Source organism: Cibotium barometz, chromosome 5 (genome assembly GCF_041138505.1).
Source record: "Cibotium barometz isolate CiBa-2024 chromosome 5, ASM4113850v1, whole genome shotgun sequence".
Classification (NCBI taxonomy): domain Eukaryota; kingdom Viridiplantae; phylum Streptophyta; class Polypodiopsida; order Cyatheales; family Cibotiaceae; genus Cibotium; species Cibotium barometz.
This window is the reverse complement of record NC_141050.1, coordinates 16,971,974-16,983,004: the sequence shown is the minus strand read 5'-3', so window position 1 is coordinate 16,983,004 and position 11,031 is coordinate 16,971,974. Positions and strand designations below refer to the sequence as shown.

Here is an 11,031-nt window from a genome sequence, read left to right as displayed (position 1 = left end):
TCATTGTTTTCTATAAGCTAATAATCCTTATTGTTTATGTATTTAGATCCTCATATGTGGGAAGGGCAAGTAAGTGCATCACTCTTAATCGATCTCTAGAGTGTACATGTGTTTTACGGTATGGAAACTTACATTCTACACATTTATTTTGTGGTGTATGTCAACACTTTTTTGTGTATTTTTTTGAGTGATTTATTTTTGGAATAGGGAATATCTCTATTCTTTTGAACCAAGATTGTTGCTAGGGTTGTATGGACGAGACCTTTGGACAGAAAGATTTGGCGTCCTTGGACTCTACAATCAAGCCCTACAGATCATTGCTCATCAGCTCCATATGTTACTGTCATGTTTATGGACTACCGAGGGCTTGCAAACATAGATCTTCAATGTATGGGCTCTAGACAATATGGTCCCTTTGGATTCAAGATTTATAGGCCTATCGTGTCGCCTATACATACACCTCCCTTAGCTCGCACAGCAAGGTTTAAATTTCAATAATTTTTCCATCCTAAACATTAAAGTCTTACAATCGTTAACATTTTTTTTGGAAATATTGGTTGGGTACGCCTCCAAGGAGAAGGCACCCGCTTGCTTGAAGACTCTTCTGAAGGTTCGCCACAACAGTTCTCTAAACGAGATGAATAAAAGTAAAGAGTAATATATATATATGACTTATAAATTTATTTACGAATGATGATAGAGCTCTATGGAGTGTTTTGTGCTATTAAGAACTTGACACTATTGGCATTTCATGAGGAAGGATATTTTTGGTTATGAATAATTTTTTGGCTACACTTTTTTTGGGATGATTTATTTAAGTAATCATAATTAGTGAGAGAGAGAGAACAAATATGTGACGCTTAACAAGTGTTGAGAAGTTTGTGCAAAGATGAGTAGTTGACAAAAGAAAACAAGTATTCTACTTATATAGTGTCTCATTCAATTCACTTAAATAATGATGTGTGTTCATCTACTTAATTACGATGTAGGCATATATCTATGTAATTAAGATGTAGGCATGTATGTATTTTAATGCATGTAAGAATATCTCCTACCGGAAGAAGACGAGTCATGCCATGAGTAGTATAGAAGAAGGGGGAGGGATTGCCACGTGTGTGTGTGTGTGTGTGTGTGTGTGTGTGTGTATAGAGGGCTACTTTTTCCTAAATCATTTGGGAGACATTCCATGGGGGCTTTTTACTTAAAGCTTTAATGGGGGCTTTTTACTTTAATGACACCAACAGTATAAATTCTTCGTGTTGGTGAGACGAGCAGCCCCTCGGACCGCAATGGTGTGGCAGTATTTGTGGATTGTGGCCCTCGCGCCAACCCTGCTGATGCTAGGATGTGGTCGCCACTCTCTGCGATCCGATCTCTTCTTCTCTCATTGGGACCAACACAGCTCCACCCCGAGCCAGGTAACCCTTCATGAACTCCTCGATGGGGGAGACTGTTTTGGCTCCGCATGTTAGAATAGCCGCAAGACACAGCACTGTTGTAGCACCTTGTAATAAAGGAACCAGCTTTGCTTTCGCCTGATAGTCAAGAGAGACCACAAAGCTTACGACGAGTGATAGGTGTGACAGAGAAAGGTACAAGCGACCCTGTTTTTGCCGAGGGGTTGGAGGTGGTATTTGTGAGATAACTAGGTAGACTCTTGGAGGTGGTTGTAGGGAGTAACGGGCAGTGCTGAAAAATTTGAAGCCTTCAGAGGGCAACAAAGCCCTTCAAACCTTCCAGAGAAGGCCTCTTAGAAAATAGGATTGTAAAAGAAGGCCAGAGAAGGCCAATATTTTGAATTTTTTTCTAAATTTTACACAAACATATATATTTTGAAGGTCATGGCCTTCAAATTGAAGGTTAGGGTAGGCCTTCAAATTGAAGGTTAGGGTAGGCCTTCAAATTTCAACCCTGGTAATGGGTGAAGCCGAATCATTGAAGGATAAAGTCAAGTACTATTTTACAAACCTTGAAATTATATTAACCTTAACACGTCTCCTTAAGACTGACTTTATCAAGTAAGCCAATGTTTCCACAAGACTCTTCATGCTTGGAGTGTGGAATAGGTTTTGTTTGGAAGTCGGCCCACATTTGCAAAGTCGATACATACTCAAGATGCATGTGACTATTTGAATTTTGAGGTTCACATGCTTTGTGCTTTGGATTTTTTTGCCAAAGTGATGCATGAGTGATTATCACAGAAGAGTGTGAAAGGGTCTGGACGAGATATGCCAATCTCTTGCAGTAATTTTTGAAGCCAGATCCCTTTTTTGGAAGCAATTGCTTCAGTCGAGGACAGAGCAACACTGGCTTGCTTCTTATTCTGCTAGGAAATTGATCCACCAGATAAAGTGAAGACATAACTGGAGGTAAATTTGCGGCTACGTGTATCTTTGTTTGTGTACCCACTTGTTTGTGTGTGGACAGTGATCACGCCGTGATTGCCACGTCACCAATCACGGTGCCAGAACTTGACAATTTGATAAGATAGATATCCCGGATGTGTGCTTTACTGCAGATTTCCTCTCCCGCTTCATGCAAGATCCAAGCATTCCACATTGGCTGGCACTTAGGTGCTTGTTGTGCTACCTAAGTTTATAGTCTCACTTTCAAGTGTGTAGACATATTTCAGCCCATTCTCCAAGGCTGGTCTGATGCAGACTTTTTGGGGGGGGGGGGGGGGGGGGGGAACGGTAAGTCCATTTCCATATTCTGAGCTTGTCATTATGTTGGTGTTTTAGCTTAATCTATGTGATTATCACTAATCTCATTTCTAGCTTGCCATAATGCATTTGCCTAGTGATTAATCCTCTTTTAGAATGAACCATGGATTCCAATAGCCTCAGCATGACCTCTTTGGAGGGGGCCAAAACCGTTCCGGAAGAGAATGAAATCTCCCTCGGACCGCATAGTAGGTGGGCATTTGAACAAATAGTGCTCCTCGTTCTTCACCTCACCAGTGGTGCATACTTTGCATATACATGCATCTCATTGGATGCCCTCGGCTCTGCCAGACTCAACCCTAAGGCGACGAGAAGATACCCTCAGCTGGCCAATTTCTAACCGCATGGTATGTGGCATGTGCATTCTCAAAGTCTCCAAGAAGGCTATGTAAAAGTGAGGTTCTGTGGTGAGCACTGGTGGGGACACCCATGTCTGACTCGTGTGAAGCCCTAGCAAGTCCAGCTCAATGAGATGGTTGATCTCTTGGCACGAGAGATCCAAAAATGGAGAATCTAGGTTGTACTGAAGGGGAGGCAGGCGGACCATGTGGAGGCGGTGCCCATGAAACCATTCAATTACCTGAGAGTACCACGATTTCCTATGACCGAGAGAGAGAGAGAGAGAGAGAGAGAGAGAGAGAGAGAGAGGCTAATGTGTTCACTAAAATTTGCAGGTGCACATCTCCTTAGCAGGACCCAATGGTGTGAGGATCTCTTGGGTCACGGTTGGCATTTCTGCTCCTTCCATGGTAGAGTTTGGGACAACATCTGGGACATACAACAAGGCTGCGTATGGGGATAGTGATTTCTACAGTTTCCTTTTTTACAAGTCTGGCCAGGTTCACAATGTTGTCCTTGGAAACCTAGATTCAAGCACTGTTTACTACTACAAATGTGGAGGTGCAGGCTTAGAATACAGCTTCAAAACACCACCTGCTGTTGGTCCACAAACTCCAATAACTTTTGCGATTGCTGGTAAAAATGGGAACTTTTTTGATTTGGCTGTGTGCAAAGTGTAAAAGAGGGTTTTTTAGGTTTAGCACTCCAAGTTTCCAGAATCTTACAGCTTTTTTCTTGGAGAAAAACGTTAAGACACAGTAGGGAAATGTGTCATTGTCAGTTCAGGTGCATGTGGGGCTTGCTCATGTGCAGCTCATAGAAAGAACTCATAGGTTTTTGTTTTCTGTAGCTCTTTAAATAGGTTTTCTAGACTTGTCCTCACTTCTTGAAAATAGAGGTTTGACTGAGGCAAACTAGAATGAATTATGATTTGGCATGAGATCCATGTCTATTCGTTGTCCTGTGGTGTCCATGTCTACAGACTTATAAAAAATAAAATAAATTTTCTTAAGTTCTAGTTGAAGCAACCTGGTTTGATGAAATGTCCTTTGTTTGATCCATGTACAAACCATGATTCTAAATTTATTGGTACTGATGAAGGCATGCCAAACTTGATGAAGTTTGCTGAATGCTTCTTAAAAAAGAAGTAATCCCAGTTAGTCAACAGCTTTCCATGATGACTTAATGTGGGGTGCTCAAATTTTTGGTGAGTCCTTGCTCCTCTCATGGCGTATTTGTGTCCATTGTGCTTGTCAAGCATTTGGTGTGGAAAGGCTTGAAGAATAGCTTGGCCTATGCCAAGACTTTTGAGGTGCTAGATAACGTGACAAGAGTATGCTAGGCATTTATGCACGAGTATTGTAATTGTTTTTTGAGAATAGTGACCTTTTAGCATGAAGGACTACAGCTCAAGTTCATTTATAGTGTGAAACCTCTTGGACTCAGCCCAAGTTAGCTCAAACACGAGATTGAGAAGTTGATGCCAAAGGCATTGTAAGGCCTATCCGTCCAACTGCAAGATATTACAGAGAGAAGCGAAGGAAGACTTGATAGCTTAGCTTGTGTGAACTTCTGGACCAACAAGTGTTCTATGTACACACTTGCCAATGCATCGACTGATGGTTTTTGGCGAGGATTTTGAGCTTTTGGTGAAATCCACGTGGTGAATCAGGGTGTCGGACAAACCGAGCCCGATGAGCACCATGGTCTTGTGTCACCGAAGCATCAAAATACAGGTTGTTGACATGCAAAACGCAACGTGCGCAAAAAAAGAAAAAAGAAAAAAAGAAAAAAGGGAGGGAGTAAAGTTTTGAAAAGAAAGTGACGGAAGAAACAGGTAGAGAAGGGTGTCCTACACGTGATCAATTTGTTTGACGTGGGGGGGCCAAATGGTACGAGTAGATCCTAAGTGGGATCCTATTCTTGACATCCCCTTGACAAGAGTACACTTTTGTACTTTGCATGCACTAGTGAGGATCATAGATAAATTGGTTTATGAATATGTGTGTTTTGCTTATAAAATGCAGCCAGCTTCTGATACCCAAGAAACATGTAAAAGGGTGGAAGAAGTATTATCTAGGATGGGTTTACATCAAGACTAGGTAGAAATAAAGAAGGATGAAAAAAAGTCCAGAGCAAGTGGCAAAGACTCCTCCAAGGAGTTTTATCTAATATAACTCCGCCGGGGGGAGGGTGTGTCGGCCCAAGGCTATTTCGACCCCTAGTGTGGTGTCTTCTCTCTCTACTCTCTCTTTTGTTCATTCGGCCTTGTGTGCTCATACTAAGAGACAAAGGCAGTAGAAAGTAATAAATGTAGTCTCGTTATCACACATCTGCCACTTTGAGAGAGAGATTTTATGGACTTGTAAGTGGTATTACAATTCAAGAAGTAAACTGAAAAATTTAGTGCTGATTAGTGAGAACCCATACAGGTGATCTTGGACAAACAGATGAGACTTCTTCAACTCTGAATCACGTTCGACAATCAAGTTATGATGTGCTTCTACTTCCTGGTGATCTATCATATGCTGACTATTATCAACCACTCTGGGATTCATTTGGAAATCTGATTGAGCCATTGGCAAGCTCAAGGCCGTGGATGGTTACTCAAGGAAACCATGAGGTGGAGACAATTCCATTAGTAGTGGATTCGTTCAGATCTTTCAACACTCGATGGAAAATGCCATATAAAGAGAGTGGTTCTGATTCAAATCTTTATTACTCCTTTGAAGTTGCTAGTGTCCATGTCCTCATGCTTGGCTCCTATGCGGATGTTAGCAGAGACTCTAATCAGTACAAATGGCTTCAGGTAAGTCCAGTTTTGTACCGTCTGTGCATACATTGTGGCTCATTATGAATCTTATTCTTTTGTATCATGTTATTTCTCTTTGCATGTATTTGTGGACAGCATATATAGAGATACCAACAAAATCTTATGTAGTTACTTTTTTCCAGTAAAATGATTGGGTTTTCTATGCTGTAAAGAACTTATTTTAAGGTTCTGCTGATATGAATGCAAGGCTTTAAGCTTGAAGAGTCCATCTCATGTTTCATATGGCTGCGTCTTACTTACTTACTTTCAACATATCTATCAGGCTGATTTGGCTAAAGTGGATAGAAGCAGAACCCCCTGGCTGGTTGCAGTCCTTCATGCACCATGGTATAATAGCAATTTTAAACATCAGGGTGATGGTGATGAGATGATGAAATCCATGGAGTTCATTTTAAGAGAAGCAAAAGTTGATCTATTGATTGCAGGCCATGTCCATGCATATGAACGCACGGTAATGAATCATTAGCACTCTGCAAAATCACTATCTAAATGGCCATTTCTCCATGCCTGTGCATACTTATATGTTTACGATACTCAATTGGTGGTGGGTTCTTGCAGTCTAGGGTCTTCAATGGGAATGCTGATGCATGTGGTATCCTCCATATTACCGTAGGGGTTGGTGGAAACAGAGAAGGACTTGCTCACAAGTAATGCCTCTTTATTACAACAAAAAGCTCAATAAATGTCTTGAAGAAAAAGTTCTTGTCACCTCATCTGGGACTTATTGTTTTTTATAGTAATCATGTCGTGCTGTAGCTGTCAAGCTGACGTAGTAGCATATATTATCATGTTACTACCTTCTTTTGAATTGCTAATTTGTTGAGTCTCGACCTTCATAACTTCATAACTTTTCAGCCCTCATTCAAAGGCAAGTCCATGCTTTTTTAATACAGTCAATGGTGTCTACCTCAACAAGTCATCCTTTTTGAACAATTGCCAGCTGAAATAGCACGAAACTGGACTTTGCAAGAGTTTCTGATGTCAAGGTCTAGTTAGATCCCAAATTGGTTTCTAAGGTGTCTCTGACCTAAGTTGTAATTCAGCAAGCTTTTGGTCTTAGATGAGAAGCTTATTCTGGTGTAACAATTCTTCATCAGTTCCTTAGCCCTTCAAAAGATCCAGTGGGTCTGTGAGACCCAAAGGTAGAACATTACGATAACCATATGAGTACATGCACATCATGAGCTCATGTGGGTACAATGAGAAAGAAAAGAAAGAAAATTAACTCTACGGAAGGCCAGATTGGCCTATGAGACAAATCTGTATACAACAAGTCCATGTCGTGGGTATCATGGAAAGAAAAACTGAAATGAAAAGCTAATCCTAGTCATATGCAGCTCACTATGCAGTCACTGTCTAGCATGCTATAGATGTACAATCATGATAAGTGGTATGGTAATTGTTCTAGAGTTCTCGTGTGACATGCCTTTAGGGGCTCTAACCAACCCGCGTTGTTGTCACTAACTCCTTTAGTGGTGCTACAACATCTCTTCAAGTCAAGAGCTTACCTTAGCCTTGTTGATTCTGTTGAAATAATACACCAAAATACCATGTGACATGGGGATATGGGCATCTGGTCATTAGGTCTATAGCCAACTTGGTGTGAACACTCTAGGTGTGAGCAACCTCTTAGTTAGAGTCAAAAGATAGGGTTTGGTGCCTATAAAAGGGTATTGTACTGGGTGGTTTATTCATATCAAACATAATACAATCATCTTGTATTTGCCCAATTTGCTTTCTCTTGTGTGCTCAAGCTTCCTCTTCTCTCTCCCATGGAGAGATTCCATCCCCCGTAGCTCCATGGTTGATCAGCTTGTGAGTGCTGACATAGTGTTAGAGCCATGATTCTCAGTGTTTAATATTTGCTTATCATCTACTCCACTCTCTTTAAGCATGATTAGCTTCATCTTGTTATCTAAACTAATCTTGATTAGTGATTAATCACTTTTACCTCATTTTTTTTCATTTGTGGTCATCTTCTCCACTACCCACAAGCATTGGAGGGATTTTGTGGTTTCAAATCAAGGCTTGCCCGATTCTCGCTATGGATTAAGACTAGATTTCTCCTCATACATCTCACCATTGCTCAAACCAATGATTAGAGGTTCTTCTCAGCTCGTAGGTGCAGCCCCCACTTGCTTCAATTCAACCAATTCGCCGGCAACTAGCGATTAGCAAAACGCTACTTTATTTGGGGAAAATGCAATGGTGGCTTGATCTCTGCGTTTCGGCTCAATTCGTCTCACCCTCGAGGGTTTTCAAGGGCTGCGAACACGCTTGTGTTATCCGTTTTGCGAATAGAAGTTTGCAACAGCCGGTACAACATTGGATGCATCACACAAGCCACTTTTAGCATAAAGGTGATAAAACCTATACAAGTCCGTATGGTATTCTGAACGATATGCTGTCGTACATCGTACGGAGACAACTATGATTCAAGTGTTGCTAAACCTATGTAAAGCATCAAATCAGATTTGCCTCTTGATTTGAGTGATCAATTTGTTAATCCAAAACTGGGTATAAATCTGTATTAGCATTGTTTGGGACAATGCTTGGTCCCATGGTAAGACTTGGCGTCCCATACCGAAGCTCTGGCTAGGGTGTAGCTGTGGCCTCTAGCTCGAGGGTGGGTTCGGATGGACTTTGTGGCTGGGAGGTGAGCCTAAAGCTTTGTTCCACGTCAGATGATCCTTGGCCAGTCTTGGATCAGACCCAACAGAAGCTACCATGGGCGGAGTCATTGATGATAGAGGAGAGTTGGGCTGTGATGTAAGAGAGAGATCTAGGGTGGGGATTCAATGGGATAAGTGGTCCTCGTATACATGATCAAGCTTAGGTGTGCGAGTCAAAAGGGGGCAAGAGACTGTAAACGAGAGATATGCATGGTTGGCCAAAATGGGTGGGGGTGGGATGATGAAATTCAGGATCTGTGGTATGAGAGCAGGAGATGCCCTGAGGTAGGAAGTGCCTACCATAAGCTGCGACACCCCCTTCATCTTTGTTGCTCCTTTGTAATCCCATGTCATCCAAATCAATCTTTGACAATCTGATGACATCATCATGGAAGTCATACATTTGCACTTGCCTACCTGCTGTCGGAGCATTAAAGTCCCCTAGTAAGAGTATGTCCCCCCTGCTGGGAGAACTCTACAATGTCAACAAATAGACATGCATATGACTCCCCACTTTCTGTCCATAGTTGCCAGGTGTTTCATGAAACGCGTTTCATAAACGTTTCTTTCAAATCTGAGACGTTTCAAAAACGTTTCATACAAAACAGGGGGGTTATAGGCCCCAAAATTTGTATATAAGTTTATAATATGTAAAAAATATGTTGCCTTCCATGCAAAACAATATTAAACATGCATCATTTACACATTAAAACATGTTTTCAAGTTAAAACTAAAGAATCAAAACGCTTAAATCGTACAGTTCCGAGGTGGACACGAATGAAACACGTTTCATCCGTATGAAACGTTTACGAAACGTTTCGTTTCATTGAAACTGAATGAAACGCTCTTCATTGCAACTATGTTTCTGTCTCACTATGTGCAAACCTTGAGTTTTCTGGTGGGAAGTAGCAACTACTGTATAACTCTCATGCTAGGCCTAGCAAGTGGCATCCACATAAACCGTGCGTGCTTCCTCATCCTGTCCTACCACTTTGAGCATTGTCGCAGATGGTGCTTAAAGAGGTACGGCACCCCCTGAACCACGCACCCCTCCAGTGGTGTGGTCGTTTCCTGAAGGCTGATTCCCATAGGAAATTATTCTGTGACATCAGGTAGCCCTCTTTGAGGGCTTTGGTGAGTTTCTATATAAAATACATCTCTGTCTGTGTATGTCTCTTTAACCCCCCTATGTCATTACAACTCCAAATTGCCATTTCCAAGGCATATTTGGTCTCATAGGCCCGCGTTCATGTGGGGCGTCTATCTGTGATGATCGCCTGGCCATCACACGGAGAGAGAGAAAGAAAGATATATTAAGCATCTACTAAACACCCAATGGGCCTATGAGACCAAAGTGATACAATAATGTCCATGGCATATCTCATCATGGAATGGAAAATAAAACAGAAAGAAAACATAAAAATAGCTATCTCATTGGGGTGATACAAAACTGTCCATGGAAACTCATCATGGAATACTAAGAACATAGAAACAAGAGAGCAGCATCAGCTCCGAGTAGATGGTATACCACTCGCCACACACACACACACACACACACACACACACATTTTTAACATCTTTCTTTGGTTTTGTAATGCAGCTTTAAAGATCCAAAGCCTGAGTGGTCTTTGTATCGTGAGGCAAGTTATGGTCATGGTATCCTAAAGGTGGTGAATGCAACCCACGCACATTGGAGCTGGCATCGAAATCAAGATAATACTGCAGTTATGGCTGATGAGCTATGGTTACAAAGCATGGTAAATATGTCAGTTTGCTCAGCATCAGTGATGCCGTCATAAAGCTTACACAATATATTATCGGACATGCTATTAAAGAACACAATTGCAATGTATTTTTTACACCTAAAAGAGTGAAAGATAGGCTGTTTCTCACAGAATGCATGTCAATATACCCAGTCGGAACCCCTATAATATGTGCGGGTATGGCTGTTGCAAACTACGTATGGAATGAGTTTGCCAAAATACATGTTGATACTATTGGTGAGGTTCGAAAGTTTTCTTTGTACAGGGTTGAACTTTTCAGGTTTTGATTCTTGGGAAGTTGAATGATGCTCTCTCTCTCTCTCTCTCTCTCTCTCTCTCTCTCTCACACACACACACACACATGCACACACATGCACACAAGCAATTGTGTTTTTGGGAGTAGAACTGTTTGAATTTTATCTAACGTTTTCCATGAAGAAAATTAATAATCATATGGCAAAGCATACCTTTTGATATGCATGAATTGTTTTAAAAACCTGTAGTGACCTTCCATGAGTGAATTGTAGTTCTCTCTATTTTACCTAAGAACCAATAGAAATATGGTCACTTTAGGGTGTACCAGCTTTGAGTGAAGAGCCAGCCAAAACCTCAAGTTCAGATGAATTTTGTATCTATCCACTGCAGATGAACCATACATGCATTTCCAGATCGTCTGCTGTGGATTGACTGGATAAGAAAGG

General features: G+C 41.3%; 1 protein-coding gene across 1 annotated transcript; it reads left to right on the top strand.

Moving 5' to 3' along the window:
- The first annotated feature begins 1,220 nt into the window (after nucleotides 1–1,220).
- On the top strand, nucleotides 1,221–10,645 carry LOC147638132 (purple acid phosphatase 18-like). The gene is made up of 6 exons (XM_086798037.1): nucleotides 1,221–1,418; nucleotides 3,398–3,698; nucleotides 5,495–5,871; nucleotides 6,158–6,346; nucleotides 6,454–6,542; nucleotides 10,168–10,645. The coding sequence occupies exons 1-6, from the start codon at nucleotides 1,290–1,292 to the stop codon at nucleotides 10,364–10,366; spliced, it is 1,284 nt and encodes a 427-aa protein (XP_086654163.1). The 5' UTR covers nucleotides 1,221–1,289; the 3' UTR covers nucleotides 10,367–10,645.
- The last annotated feature ends 386 nt before the right edge of the window (nucleotides 10,646–11,031 follow it).